At 37.8% G+C, this 16,351-nt stretch overlaps 1 protein-coding gene across 1 annotated transcript in view; it reads right to left on the bottom strand.

Moving 5' to 3' along the window:
- Window positions 1–15,844, bottom strand: part of LOC118632265 (protein FRA10AC1) — a 37,793-nt gene extending 21,949 nt beyond the window's left edge. The window contains exons 1-8 of the mRNA XM_036265219.1: window positions 15,597–15,844; window positions 12,134–12,210; window positions 9,985–10,080; window positions 9,807–9,852; window positions 6,746–6,822; window positions 5,717–5,800; window positions 4,890–4,974; window positions 593–638 (exon numbers count right to left, since the gene is read on the bottom strand). Coding sequence (XP_036121112.1) covers window positions 593–638; window positions 4,890–4,974; window positions 5,717–5,800; window positions 6,746–6,822; window positions 9,807–9,852; window positions 9,985–10,080; window positions 12,134–12,210 — 511 coding nt within the window. The 5' untranslated portion in view covers window positions 15,597–15,844. The remainder of the gene's footprint in view (window positions 1–592; window positions 639–4,889; window positions 4,975–5,716; window positions 5,801–6,745; window positions 6,823–9,806; window positions 9,853–9,984; window positions 10,081–12,133; window positions 12,211–15,596) is intronic.
- Window positions 15,845–16,351: the final 507 nt, after the last annotated feature.

The raw sequence follows: 16,351 nt of genomic DNA, 5'->3' as shown, positions 1-16,351 counted from the left end.
TTAGGAAGGTTGAGAACTACTGGTATAGAGATACTAACTATTGAGAAAAATTTTATGAATAGATTACAACAATGCATAGAAAAAGCATTTCTTGACTGCCTACAAATGTCTGGTCTTTTGCTGTAAGAGTAAATATTTGGGCTCAATCTCAGTGACTCCTCAAAAGAAGAACTAAGAACTAGCCTGTTCAAAAATTCTATTAGGTTCAAAGTGACATTTAATATCTACTTTCATAATGTGAATTTGATCAGAATACAATAATACCAATTCATTATTCCAAAAATTGATAAAAAGAAAAACTCAAGCATTCATCCATTAATAGTTAACTTGCTATGAAATCTTGAAACATTTTCTACCTATCCTCAATTGGATGTTCTAAAAGCAAAAGTTCTAAACGTAAAAAATCTAAAGCATTATATTATTCTGACCTCTGCTAGTAATACATAATGAATATACCTTCTCTAATTTTACTTTTGTAGATAATCATTCACTGTATATATTAAGAATAAACTTACCCAATGACTTCAATTCAATAATGACAAAATAACCATATTCTATTAAAAAGTAAAATTTTATAAAGAAAAAAAATTACCTTTTCCTGAAATTACTTCTTTTTCTACTCTCCACCTAAATCCAAACTGACAAGAAAAAAATTTACATTTATGTCAAAATAAATTTAAATATTATTTAAATTGTGTATCAATCTAAACATGGAGCCAACAATTGATACAATGACATTTAGTAACCCAAAAATAAACCTAATTCCCATTATGATAGCTTTCTCTTCTTATAGAATTCCAGGTACTTAAAAATACATTTGAACAGTTACCAGCATCTCTGTTAAGGAACAATCTTCTTTACTTTTAAGTTATAGGTGCCAGGCCACAAGATATCTAAATTAATAATGGAGATATATATACAAATATCTCCTATGATACTGACAGAAAACAGAAAAGAGGTTACGGTACAGTAAAGAGGCAGAATACTACAGTGCAAGAATGTGCAGCCTTTGGAGTCAGACTGTTTGGGTTTACTTCTTGGCTCTACAACTTGACACCTATGTAATACTGGACATGTTATTTAATCTATTTGTTCCTGTTTCCTCACATGTAAAGTAGAAGTAATACAAGTACCAACTTTTTTAGTTAAGAGATTTAAATGGGATAATACATATAAAGTATTTAGAACGGTGCCTGGTACATACTATACCACCAATTAGCACACTATGGCCCACAGGCCTGCTGCCCTTTTTTACAAAGTTTTACTGAAACACAATACACTCATTCATTTATGTGTGGCTCTTTTCCCACTACAACAGCATAGTCATGAACAGGAAAGAATAATGGTGCCAGTCTGGAGCCCTAAAGCAGAACATTGTTCAACTTCCCTCCTGATTCCTAAACACAACTTTGTTTTTTGGCTAAAAATGATTTTTCTCAACTGCTTTTAAGATCTTTCACATTCAGCCTTGGCCGGTTTTACTCAGTGGTTAGAGCATCGGCCTGTGGACCAGAGAGTCCCGGGTTTGGTTTCCGTTAAGGGCATATACCTCGGTTGCAGTTTGTCCCCTGCCCCAGTTGAAGTCATGTGGGTGGCAACCAGTTGATGTGTCTCTCTCACATCAATGTTCCCCACCCCCTCCTGCTCTCTGAAGATAAATGCAAAAAATGTCCTCGAGTGAGGATTAAGAAAAAATAAAAAGATCTTTCATATTCATCTCCTAATTTACCATAATTCTAGTTAATGGTGTAGTTTTCTATTCAGTTTACTTTTATAATTGTTAAAAGCTTAGCTGCAGAATCATGCAGACCCAAAGCAAGCTCTACCACTTGTTAACTAGCTCTGTGACCTTGGGAAAATTACTTAACTTCTCAGTCTGTTTCCTTATTATAAGAATCCTAATCTCATAGGTTGTTGTATTAAGAGAGATAATTCAGATAAATTGTTCTCTGCCTGGTTAACTTTGTTATTTTTATTTTTTTAAATCACCTATTATTTGAATTAAATAATTTTATATATTTTTTTTCTTTATGATTTTAGAGAGACAGGAAGGGAGAGGTAGAGAGAGATAGAAACAATGATGAGAGAGAACATTGACTGGCTACCTCCTGCAGGCCCCCCATTGGGGATTTGGCCCACAACCTGAGCATGTGCCCTGACTGGGAATCAAACTGGCAACCTCCTTGGTGCATGAGTTGATGTTCAACCACTGGCCAGGTAACAATTTTGTATTTTAAATGCAAATAAGGGCACAAAATATTTCAAAATATTCTGGTTAAAACCCAAAGGAAATAATATTTTCCTAGTTTAGGAGAAAAGAAATAAAAAATTCAAAATAACTGTTTATTTTTAAACCTATACATGTATGTGAGGATTACTTTCCATCCAACATGTCAGGATGTCTACTGAAGCATAGACAGATGTTTAACATTATAGTTCCAAACTTTTTTTTTCATTCATTAATCTATTTAACAAATAATTATTAAGCAACTACTTACTGAGCTTAGCAGTCTGCTGAAGTGATTAAAATAGTGTCTGAAACTATGAAGGTTATAATCTTTCAGAGAGACAAGAAATGTCACAAACAACTAATATTTCCTATTAAAGATTACATAGAAGTTTTGCCTCAGTATGTTTATATATTCTTTCCTGAAGATATAAATTCTCCTGCTGAGATATTGGATTAAACACTGGAGTTACTCAGGGCTTGGTGCTGGGCCTCTTCTTCTCACCATACCTTCTGGCACAAAGAGCTCACGCATGCAGCAAGAGAGAGGGTCCTCACTTCCTGGCAATACATGCCATCTACTTGGACTTTTATGTAAAGAAAAATGAACTTCTAGTTCATTTACACTAATGTTCTTTGGGAGTGCTTGCTGTTCTCTGCAGCTGAATCTAATCCTAACGGGTGCAATGACCCAACCAATTTCTCAATGATGAAAGGAAAGAAGGAAATGGAGGTGTGCGACAAAGGTTGGAATTCACTAAAAACACCCTAAATATCTACAATATATAGTAGATACTGAGCTAGGAGTTGGTTAATTAAAAAATGAATAAAACACTGTCCTTGGGTAAATCAAACTGAGAAAATGCATTCTAGTAAGGAAATCAAAGGTACTTCTCTGTCTCCAACACTTCAAAAATGGTATGCCAAAAAAAGTCATCATTTTTCCCCTCAAAAAAGAATACCCCTCAAATGTGTGAGGCAAGGGATGATGGGAAATCTTTTATCTTCCCCTTAATTTTGCTGTTAACTTAAAACTGCTCTAAAAAGAATAGTTTTACTTTTTTTAAGATACCCCTCCCTTCATATTTCCCATTTCTCTAGTATTCACATTCAAAACATACAAGTCATATCTGATCTCTTACTTGCACTAACCCTCGTATCTGACTATTCATCATGTTCTAATAGCAAAATATAATTTGCTTTAAGATTATCCTCTTTGAAGTATGATTTCCAGTAATACACTGTTTTTTTCAATGGAGAATACAAATATTTAATTATTTATTATGTACACATTCTCCCCTTAACTAGAATATATGTTCGTGTTTTTTAAGGGCAGACACCACGTTTTAATCCACAACATCGAGCCTAGACCTCAATAAACACTGAAAAACAATCAACAGATGAGTCACAGTTGAAAAAGCTGTTTCATTATGTGCTCTTAGAAAGACCTATATTTCACATTCGACTTGCAGTGTAGTAACTTCAAGTTACTACAACTGCTGTGGTGTTTTTTGGATTCGAAATGGTAGTAGCTAGAACAGAGATGAGAGCTAGTTCAGAAAAAACTGAGAAAGTCTTTGGGATATACCAAGTGCATGGGTTTGTAAACAGGGTTATAAAAATGGACACTACTATTATCTATAAAAACATTGTGAAGCAACCCACATATTAAAGGCACTACTGAAAAATTAAACCAACTATGGTTCTGAGATTTAACTAGCATATGAAAACAAAATCCTTATGAGAAATATTTAAGATACCTTTTAAAAAAAATTTTTTTTTCCTTTATTGATTTTAGAGAGAGAGCAAGTGAGAGGGAGTGAGAGACAGAAATATCGAAGAGCGAGACCGTCGATTGGCCACCTCCTGCATGCCCCCAAATGGGGATCCAGCCCACAACCTGGGCATGTGCCCTGACCAGGAATCGAACTGGCGACCTCTTGGTGCATGGGTCAATGCTCAACCACTGAGCCACACTGGCTGGGCTAAGATACCTTTTAAATAGGTTGTCTTTCTTAATATAAATGTACATTATTATACAAACATACAGATCTATGCAACATTCCCTCTTGTCCTATTTCAAACTGAGATCATAAGTTCTTGGGTCACCTTCTCTACTACAAATTTGAGACAGGAATAAAAATCCCTTTAATATTAACTAAAGTAAGATGTAAAATGGGAATGGAAATCTGCCATTACTAATTAGCACTGGTAAGCGTTAATTTTACTAGAATAGACGTTTTTATAACAAAAGATGTGCATCTGCCTCTCTATGTATGTTAATCAATTTGGAAAAAATAGTTTATCAATTTCATCTGTGAAATAAGACATCATTCTGCAGTGTCAAATCATTCATTATAATCACTAGAGGCTCTAGATTAGAGTCAAGATGAAACAGGATCCAGTAGCCACTTGTGTTTAATTTTAGACTGTTTTTGCCTCAGCTCACAAAGAAGAACCCTTGACTAAGGGGTCTTTTGTAAATTCCACAGCTGTAGAGGTTAAAAGATCCAAACATTACTTCACAGATACAGGGCAATTTAGACTAGAATAGCATCTTTCAAAGAATAATGTGGGGCATGACAGTATTATAAAGAGTAACACTGTACTTGTATAAGTACTTGTATAAGTACCTTCTTTTATAAATATTTAGAAGGCATACCTTATTTTCTTTGTATCTACTGAGATCTGCTATGCAGTATTCCTTGAATAATTTATCATAGTATTTCTTTGCAAGTCTCTTCTCCCTAAATTCATAAAAAATATATAAATCTTCATTTAGAAATTCAATCATAGTCTGCAACTTGGAAGCTACGTCAAATAAATAATGCATGTGATACAAATATTAATGTTTTAAAAGAGGTCTATTACTTATATGTGCATAGAATATCTGAATATTAACTATTATAGTTGTTCTCTCAGGGAGGGAGTTTAGAAGACTGACCGACATGAGAGAGAGCCTTATACTTCACTTTTTAGCCTTTGTAATGCTGGGAATTTGAGAACTATTTTCAGGTATTACTTTTTCCCCAAAGTATTTTAAAACTGTAAAAAGAAACATATTACAGGACAACAAACAATATTTTCAAATGTTTTTTAAACTATGTTTTTACTGACTGTTTTAGAGAGGAAAGGAGGGAGAGATAGAAACATCAACATGAGAGAGAAACATCGATCAGCTGCCTCCTGCATGCTCCACCACCCCACCCCTGGGGATTGAGCCCACAACCCTAGCATGTTCCACGACTGGGAATCAAATTGGGACCTCTCAGTCCATGGGATGACGCTCAATCTACTGAGCCACACTGGTCAAGATCAAATGCTTTTTAAAGACAAAGTTAAGCAATGAGAAGTCAGTTAAAACTGTTCAAAATTACCAAAAGAACCAAACTAGATTCAGTAATCTGAGGCATGGTTTTATGTCGATTCAGAACTGTTTTATCCAGAGATAAGACAAAAGCATTTTATGCATCCAATAGCTAAAATTACCAATTCATGTCCACTTCGTCGTCCTCATTCCACAGGAATCTATGATTTTCTCGTATAACATCCATGTCTGTCTTGTCATTTTCCCTAGAAAATAAAACTATTTCAATTCAATATAAACAAAGAATTAGTCCAATTTAGGAGGTTAAACAGTTCTATGAGATTTTTGAACACCTGCATAAAAAATATAATACACACAGACAGTTTTATGTATATGAATATATGTACGCATATATATTTGTAAAAACTATTTCAGTACTTTTCAAAAGGTGCTATAAAAAGTGCTAATATACAAACAACTTAAATGGATAAGAAATCCATCCATCTCTGACACTGGTTTCAATTACACACATGGTGCTAAATAACCAAAGCTAGGATGAGAAATCTGAGTAAATATTAAATGGATAAGGAAATGCATATGAAAGTAACTTTCAGAATCTAAAAGATGTCAATATAAAAAATAAAATAATAAAAAAAAAGACATCAATAACACTCACTACCCTACTGAGATCTAATTTTAAAAAATATATGAAGAGTTTTCTGTACCTCATTTTACTACAGCTTCCTAGGAAGACTGAGTAAGAGAGTTGAAGGGTATAATTTTTCCAGATGCTAATTAACAGTTTGAGAATAGACCAAGGGATTGTTAGAAAGTACAGGCCAAATTGAGAAGGGAGATAAGTTTAGGATAGATGAGATGGTATAAAGTTTTTTAGGGGTCTCCTAATTCAGAAAATTGTTAAGTCAGAGGGAAAACCCACACAAAACCAAGGGGATCTGAAGAGAAGGGCCTCAAATATTCTGTTATTGCTGGGACAGATCTGGCTCAGCAGGCTACTCTGTTGCCAGAGAAAGGGGGTTCATGAGAAGCTACTTAGTGAGAAGCTATGGATGGCCTCTCCACCTTATGATAACAAGGAAATCAGAATGGAAAGCAGAGGAAAATTATAGAACTAGAAGACACAGAAGCTGTGGGTCTCTAAAAGATCTCCACAGCTCTCTCCAATTCTATATAAACTTCATGACACTTACCCCAATCGTCTGAAATCTTCTCTTTTGCCACCATAGTATAAAATATAGTCATTTACAAACTTTGCATGCCTTTGATACTGAAATGCAAAAAATTAAGGATTTTATTTGTTTAAGAGTTGTTCTATGTCCGTGATATATTTAGTGAGTAGAAATAAAGAGCGTAGTATGAGTCTATTTAATTTTTTAAATATGTAGACATATACTATACATGCTTATAAATTCAAAGATACATCTCTATCTGGGGAGAAAGAGAGTTTCCTTTTCTATTGCTAAACTACACAAAGCCTCACACCACCACTCATTTTAATCATCACGATATGAAAAATTATAGTTTCTAAAATAAAAGGTAAGGAGTAATAATTTCATTATTATAAAATATAATCTAGCTATTCCAGTAATAAAGCCTTTAAAAATATAAGATGCAATTTTTATAATATTAAATCCTAACACTAGGCTTTCAAAAAAAGTATTTTTTATACTTTTTTTTAATATTCAAAGAATCCACAGTCACATTTATTTTCAGGACAATATAACAAGATATGTGATGTTGAAACTTTTTCTTTGGAGCCCTGGCCAGTGTATCTCAGTGGTTAGAACATCAGCCCAAGCACCAAAAGGTCTCAGGTTTGATTTTGGGTCAAGGGTACGTACCTGGGTTGCAGGTTTTCTGACACAGCTTGGGGCGCATGAGGGAGGCAACCAATGTATCTCTCTCACATCTATGTTTCTTCCCCCCCCCCCCCGCTCTCCCCCCCCCCCGCCTCCCTTCCACTCTCTAGAAAAATCAATGGAAAGGATTTTTGGGTAAGGATTAACAAAAAAAGAAAAAAAACTGTTTTCTTTTGTAAAGCTTAATGGTACTCTCTCTAGGAGAGAATGTATATATACCAGAACTGACCTCATCTATAATAGTCTATGACTACATCCTATTATATTAAAGACAGTGATTTAAATGATCACAATGTGTTCTAATAGAGTATCAAACAAGAGAATACTTCCAAAACTAGAAACACAACAGTTAACATTTCAGAAAAGATAAAAAGAGAATAGCCAAATATCTGGAGATATGGGTTCTAGCTCTTGGTCTGTCACTAACTGACCATGTGATCATAGCAAGTTACTGAAATCCTTTAGAGCTGGGGTCGGCAAACTTTTTCTGAAAACAGTAAATATGCAGGCCACATGGTTCCTGCTGCAACTGCTCAGCTCTGCCATTTTAGTATGAAAGCAGGCACAGATAACACCTAAATAATGGTTCTAAAAAATCTATTTCCAAAAAAAGTGGTGGGTGGAACTTTGCTTCCAAGAAGATGGAGTAGACAAAGATGTACTTCTCCATATTCTTCTCACTAGGAACAGCTAAATCCCTTGGAAATTATATATTTAAACACACATACACACACACATGAAGCCCTGGCCAGTGTGGCTCAGATGATTGGGTGCCATCCCATGCACAGAAAAGTTGCTGGTTCAATTCCAGGTCAGGGTACATGCCTGGGCCACAGGGAACGTGTAGGAGGCAGCCAATGGATGTTTTGCTCTCATATCGATATTTCTCTCTCTCTCTCTCTCTCTTCATCTCACTAAAAGTCAATTAAAAAAATTTTTAAAAATTTTATTTATTTATTTATTTATTTTTAACTTTTTTTTGCATTTATTTTCAGATAGAGTGGGGGAGAGAGAGAGAGAGAAACATTGACATGAGAGAGACACATCGAGTGGCTGCCACCCACACAACCCCAAGCAGGGCTGGGGACAAACTGCAATCAAGGTACATGCCCTTAGCAGGAACCGAACCTGGGCCTCTCTGGTCTGCAGGACGACTCTCTAACCACTGAGCCAAACCAGCCAGGGCTCGATTTAAAAATTGTTAAAAAAAACAAACAAACAGGATGGAGAGAAGGCATATCAGCTAGGGACCTCAGGACCTATGGGATAGCACAGTGGTGAATTACCCTTTTTTGGCTTTTAAATCCCAGTTTTGGAGGTGAAGAAAGCCGACAACCTGGAAATGCCAACTAGCACAGACAAAAAAACAAACAAACCCAAAAGCCTTCTCTAACTGAATAACCGAGAGAGAGGCAATCTAACAAGACAGATAACTTTTAGACAGTAACTATTCCACTTCAGCCAAACACTCCAAAAATACTCTGTCCCACCTCTACCCATGCCAGGAAAGGGGACTCAGACTTTCACCCTCACCAGGCTTTAAGAAGATTCCCCAACATACCCCAAATGAAGTGTCAGAGAAGGCAGAGTAGACACTGAAATGCTAAAGGAATGCAAGGTAGATATAAGCTAATAGGTTAGGAGATAAGAATAAATTAATTGTTGACAAGAAACCTTCTATAACTTAAAAGTATAAGAAATGATAACAAAATGAAACTGATTACTACAGGTGGGAGGAAGTATATCTAATCGACATTGTCTCCTTTTAATCCTGGCTATAGTAATACACGCCTAGAAATACTTCAGGTCTTGCTTGGCCTCTTTTTCACTCTCCAATATTCAGTAATGTGGAAGGCCAATGGTAGTAGTCAATGTAGTGAGTCACAGTCTTTCCAAAAAGTTGAGCTGAGACATGGCATAACAGCAAGGTATAAAGAGAGTCCCATCTCATGCCTGAGAGTTAAAGCCACCGAAGACCTTAGAATAATCCACAGAGAGATCTACTTTTAAATGCAAGTTTAACAAAGACCTTAACTAGCCAAGAATCAGGTAAGAAGAGAATAAGAGTTAAAATGAAACAGAAGATAAGCATAGTATAAAAATGAGAAATGTTGAGAGTTTGGCAAAAACAGGTTGGAAAAATATCTGCAATTCATGGAATTTATAAACCTATTTATAGAACATTAGGAATATGTTTTATTATTTTTGTCTCTAAATCTTTTTTATGTATTAAAAGAGAACTGTACTCAAAATATAAATGGCAAAATTCCAAATCAATAAGGATTTATCTTTAAAAATAAAATATCAATCTGACTTTATAAGATTTTATAAAATTAAAAAGATTTTAAAATATTCTATTAGTTATAAAAACCTAGAAATATTAAAAGGATACAGCATCCATAGCTATGAGATGAAACCTTCTATTTCTTGCTTCTTCCCTGTTAAGACAAATTTTATTTTAAGCACATTCCAATGTCTATATTCTCATTAATATATTCAAATTCCCAAGTCCCTGAGTTTATAAAAACATCTTAAAAAAAAAAAAAGTAATTTACATTTAAATACCATACCTATCCAGCAATTCTGCTGCAACCTGTTTATGGACCACCTTTCCATGCTTTTCTTTCTGAAATGGTTTTTGGAGCAGTACATCATCTTCAACGGTCCTGGTTTAGTAAGAAAAAAGAATATTAAAAGAGTTTATTTTTCTTAAAGTGTTTTCTGTTTCTTTATATTTTCACAATTGGAACATGTTTTAAAGAATTTAAGTCTTAACTTAAAAAGATACACTGATTTTTTTTTTCCTCAAAATTTTTTTATTTTTATTTTTATTTATTTTTATCCTCACCTGAGGACATTTTTCCATTTTTTGTTCAGATAGAGTGGAGAGGGAGAGAGAGAGAGAGAAACATCAACATGAAAGAGACACATCGAGTGGTTGCCACCCACACAACCCAACCAGGGCCAGGGACAAACTACAACAGAGGTACGTGCCCTTAGCGGGAACCAAACCCGGGTCTCTCTGGACCGCAGGCTGACGCTCTACCACTGAGCCAAACTGGCCAGGGCTTTTTTTCTCAATTTTTATTAATTTATTTTTGTTACAGATGTTTCTCCTTTTCCCCCCCTAGACATCCTCCTCCCCATCCCACGCCCCCCACCCCCCTAGCATTTTTGTCTATGTCCACTGGTTATACATACATGCCTATAAGTTCTTTGGTTTATCTCATCCATCCCCCCCCACCCCTCTCCTCTGGGGTTTGTCAGTCTGAACTGTACTCCTTTCTATGTCTCTGGGTCTATTCTATTTATCAGCTTATTTTGCTCATTATATTCCACAAATAAGTGAGATCATTATGTTATTTGTCTTTTTCTGATTGGCTTATTTCCCTTAGCATAATACTCTCAAGGTCCCTCCACGTCATCTCAAAGGATAAGACATCTCTCTTTCTTACAGCTGCACAGTATTGCATCGTGTATATGTACCACAGCTTTTTTATCCACTCATCTATTGATGGACACCTGGACTGTTTCCAGATCTTAGCGATTGTAAACAGTGCTGCCATGAACATAGGAGTACATATATTCTTTCTGATTGGTGACATACTGATCTTTAATGAGACATTTTATGTCTCCTTAAATGGCTTAATTAGTATCTTTATTTTATACCTATAAAATGGAGAAAATGAAACTAACAAATGTGTAAGTTCTGATGTCTGATCACCTAAGTTCCTGGGTTCAAATTCTGACTGTCTGTCATTCATTATCTTAATCTTAAATAAAATTAAGTTACTTAAGTTCTTTGTGCCACAATTTTACTGTTTTAAAGGAGAGAGAGAGTTTTTGGTAACTGATAATATGAAAAAAAGAAGGGCTGATTATAGATAATATATAAACTATAGATGATTAGCCCTAGTTATGTAGATATATGCAACCCTGGAACAGAGAAGACTAACTAAATTTGCTCAAATTCTATTTTTACAAAGTCATATTTTTGAATAAAAAAATCTTAAAACTATAAAGCACCATAAAATGTAATTTGTTATAATAATTTCTATTCTTTTGGTTATCCGTAAAGATTTGAATACCCAGCAAAAATGTTCAGTCTCAATTAGTATGCCTAATATATTGTTCTCAGTGGAAAATAATAAACCAATTTTTATAAGTTTGATTAGTCAACCACTTCTAAGTTAATGGATAAAATCAAGTTTCTAAGCACTAAAACCTGAAAATCATGTCCCTAAAGACAGCAATTCCACCAAGATGTAGTTAGTTGAAAGGCCCAGGTTTTATCTGCTGACAGATCTTGTCCCTTCCAATTCAATAAAAACATCCATGAATTCCTTCCCTGGACCACTTAGTCTGCTCATTCACAAAACCATAAGAATTGTGCTGCATCACATTCCCATCCTCCACACTCACTTCACTTTGCAGTCAAGTACTAGAAAAGGGACCACCAACCAAACCCCAGCTTAGCTATGACGTCCACAACTGAAAAGTCCTTCTCCCCCTTCTACTTCCGCATTCCCTTCACAGCATAAACGTTTTATTTTTCATATAACTGTTCTCAAATTTTGAGTCAATTCATTATAGTTTAATGTACAAAAATTCATTCAGAACATCGTCTTCACCTACAAACACAATACAAAAACTTTCAATATTATTTATACCTCATCTCAATCTAGAAAGGATCCAAAGAACAGATCAATAAAAAATTACCTTTTTTTCCTTTTGCTAGATTCTCCACAGTGTTCATCATCACTGAAATCAGAGTCGTAGCCTCCATGACCATGCATCTGTAAAGTATAAAGTCAGTTACTTAGAACCTAAGATGCATACTGTTCAGGAAACAGAATAGTTAAATAAGTTATCTTTATTTTTTTTTATTCCTGATCTGAGGATATTTTTCCACTTATTATCAGATAGAATGGGAGGGACAGAGAGAGAGAGAGAGAAACATCGATGTAATAGAGACACATCGAATGGTTGCCTCCCGCACCAGCAGACCAGGGCCAGGGACGAACTGCAGCCAAGGTATGTGCCCTTGATGGGAATTGAACCCATTGAACCGGAAACAACTCATTGGTCCACAGGCCGACGCTCTAACCGCTGAGCCAAACTGGCCAGGGCAAAAAAAAAAAAAAAAAAAAGGCCCTGGCCGGTTTGGCTCAGCGGTTAGAGCGTCGGCCTGCGGTCCGGAGAGACCCAGGTTCGGTTCCCGCTAAGGGCACGTACTTCGGTTGCAGTTTGTCCCCGGCCCTGGTTGGTCGTGCGGGTGGCAGCCACTCGATGTGTCCCTTCACGTCGATGTTTCTCTCTCTCTCTCCCTTCCTCTCTCTCCCTTCCACTCTGTCTGTACAAAGAATGGAAAAATGTCCTTGGGTGAGGATAAAAAAAAAAAAAAAAAGTTATCTTTAAAGCCTCAATAGTTTTAAAGTATTGTGGTGGCTATATCACTGTCCCTGGGCTAGCCACACATCTAAAACTTTCATTCACTTTGAAATAACAGACTTACCCTTCAGAAAATTAATAAACATTTTTCACTGTTAGGCCAACAAGAGAGGCTAATCTTTGACCATTCCATTGAATATCAGGTCTAGAAGCTCTATGTGACTGTACACAAGGTTCATCAATGCTTCATTTTTATTTAACTTGTAGTAGTAACAGTTACTGTGTATTTATCAACTTCATTCCAAAGATTATACTAGGTACTTTACAAACAATGCTTCCAATTCTGCAAGTTAGGAACTATTATCTCCATTTCAGAGATGAAGAAATCAAGGACAAATGAAGCTAAGTAAATCAATTATACAGAGCAAATAGGTGGCTAAGCTGATCTACTTGATTCTTAAGCCCATGATTTCAATTACTCCAAATTGCCTCTCTGAATATGCTAACATTTTGATTATTATATTCCATTAGACTTAATGCATTTGTGAACAGTACATTATTTTTTCTTCCTTTCCTTAATCCTCACTGGAGGATATGTTTATTGGTTTTACAGAGAGGGAGAGAATGAGAAAGAATCATTGATGTGAAATAGAAACACTGACTGGTTGTCTTTTGCACTTGCCCCAACTGGGGATCAAACCCGCAACCCAGGGATGTGCCCTGTTGGAGAATAGAAACTGTGATCCCTTGGTTTATAGGACAACACTTCAACTGAGCCACACTGGCCAGGGCAACAGTACATTATTAATTGATGAAAATTTACCTTGTTTTCAACATTATATGGAGGTTTCTTTTAAACCTAGTTCTATGACCTTGTCAACCTTATTTTGTTTCATTTTTTTAATTGAAATTCTCAGAAACAATGAAAAATCTCAATTGTCACTAAGTTGTGTTGGAAACAACTCCTGGTTTCAGCATTATAATGAATTTGAGACACACGGGACGGGTTATTTGACTACTTGATGTCATTAATACTATATTCATATGGTTATAAGAAACCAGTCCAGGTTAAATGATACACCAAAATTTTTAAATTTCAATATTCACTATAGCAAGTAGAACAAGAAAAAGAGGAAAGAACTGCCCTGGCCAGTGTGGCTCATCCTGTGCACCGAAGGATAGAAGGTTTGATTCCTGGTCAGGGCATATACCCAGGCTATGGGTTCAATTCCCGGTCAGGCTGCATATGGGAGGCAACTGATTAATGTTTCTCTCTCACCTGGATGTTTCTCTCTCTCCCTCTCCTTTCCTCTCTTTCTAAAAAAATCATTATCCCTAACTGGTTTTGTTTAGCAGTTAGTGTTGGTCTGAGGACTGAAGGGTCACGGGCTCAATTCCCAGTCAGGACAAGTACCTGGGTTGCAGGTTTGATCCCTGGCCCCAGTCGGGGTCGTGCAGGAGGCAACCAATCAATGTGTCTCTCTCATATCGATGTTTTTCTCTCTCTCTCCCTCCCTCCCTTCCATTCTATCTAAAAACCAATGGAAAAATATCCTCAGGTGAGGATTAACCAAAAATTTTAAAAAATCAATTAAAAGAGAAAAACATATTCTTGTGTAAGGATTAAAAAAAGATGGGAGAACTCCCTAAATTTCATTGCACAGGACCCAAGACAAAAACGTATGTTTCTAGTCCTGGGTACCTTGAATAAATTACTTTTCCTATCTGTGGGCTTCATCTGCTAAATAATGTGGCGACATCAAATAATCCTTAAATCCTACAAGTCTGTTACAGCAGAACCTCAGTTCTCCAACTTAATTTGTTCCGGAAGGGTGTTTGAAAACGGAATCATTTTTTCCCATTAGAAACATGTAAATTGAATTAATCCATTAAGGATCCCCCAAAGCAAAAAATAATAATAATAATAAAAGCCACACTAAAATATTCACAGCACCATTTCCTGTGATGTTAACAACTCAAGGTTCAGGGGTAAACATTAGCTCCTTTGTTTCTCTCCTGAGACGAGTGACTGATCATACAGGATTCACCGTGAAAGGGCTGTCCGGTCAAGAACCGAGGTTCTGTTCAACTGAGACATTTTTCCGTGAACAACTTGGTCGAGAACTGAATTGTTCGCGATTGGAGATGTCCGAGAACCGAGGTGTGACCATCCTCTACCATTCCATTTTCGGGAGGCCGGTGAGTGCACCTCTTCCCTGTCCCACAGAATTCCGCAGAGGAAGGCCCTGGCCAAGGCTGCGGGTGAAGGTTGTAAAGCCACAGTGCCAACTCCACCCGCACCTACTTCTGCCCTCCCCTTACACCCAGCTGGATCTCACACCTGTCCCACCTGCCTATCACATCTGGCCAGGCCACACCGGCCTCTCACTCCTGTCCTCACACCCTGCTGGAGGGCAACCACCGGTGCTGCTTTCAGAGGGACGTTCTGGGGTCAGCCTGCCAGAATGCAAACCCTGTCTCTGCACGTTTCGTGTGTCTTTCTGAGCAGGTTCTACCACTTGTGAGCCTCAGTTTCCCCATCTACACAATGAGGCTCCTGAAGAGCACCAGTGTGCTAGAGCCGGTAACTGAATTACCACACAGACGGGGTTTGGAGCAGTGCCTGGTACAGCAGAACCCCGTACACGTTTCCTACCGGTACCATCGCCCCCTCGTTCCCGCCCCACGACACCCCCCCTCCCGTTTGCCCTCTCCTATTTCTTTCCCTGGCGGCGGCACCCACCCCACACCCACCTCAACCCAGTGGTTGTACTAAAACGCTCTCACTCACTTCGGGCTCCGAATACGCTGACAAGGGCCGAGAAAACCTCGAGAAAAGAGACTCCGGCTGTCTCCAGAATCTTCTTTTTTTTTTAATCAACTAGTAGCATATGAGGCGCAAGTTCGAGGTCCTCCGCGACGCCAAACACACTCACGATCATCTCACACACCCCTTCCTCGCCTCCCTGCTTTGCCAAGCTCTCCCGCAGAGTCGTCTTTCTCTGCTTTCTCGGCGACTGCAGCGACGACCCACGGCCTGAAAGAGCCGCTGCAGGGCCACCCCGGTCCGCCGAGGCCGCGCAGCTTGGCCACAGCCGCCGCCACCGCCTGCTCCCCGCCTCTCCCCTACGGGTACCGACAAGGCGCTGCTTCCGGTCCGGCTTGGCCGCGTGTCACGCTTAAATGGCGCCGTCCCCGGGAGTGCCGAACTTGTGCTACTGCCAGAACATTCCCGGGAAACAAAGGCGGCGGGAGAACAGGGCCGGAAGGGGAGGCAGAAGCTGCCTACTTTCTTGAAGTCACAACCCTCTCAGTTCTGTCCTGGGCCTCTTTCCCTTCCCTCTCGGGAGCCCCTCATCTAATACTGTGTGGCACTGTTCTCACTAAGTCCACACGCCTCATTTGAAAGTATGTGTTGTTTTAGGAAAAAACCCTGCCTAAATAGCATCTGCCGTCCTCTTTCTAGTAACCTTAGTAACGCCTCCTCAGCATCCTGGCGCAGCGTCTCAGCCTCTGATCTGCTTTTCTTCCTTCTCCTCTACTCCC

This window comes from Molossus molossus, unplaced genomic scaffold, assembly GCF_014108415.1.
Source record: "Molossus molossus isolate mMolMol1 unplaced genomic scaffold, mMolMol1.p scaffold_m16_p_17, whole genome shotgun sequence".
Classification (NCBI taxonomy): Eukaryota; Metazoa; Chordata; class Mammalia; order Chiroptera; family Molossidae; genus Molossus; species Molossus molossus.
This window is presented reverse-complemented; position numbering and strand designations above follow the sequence as displayed.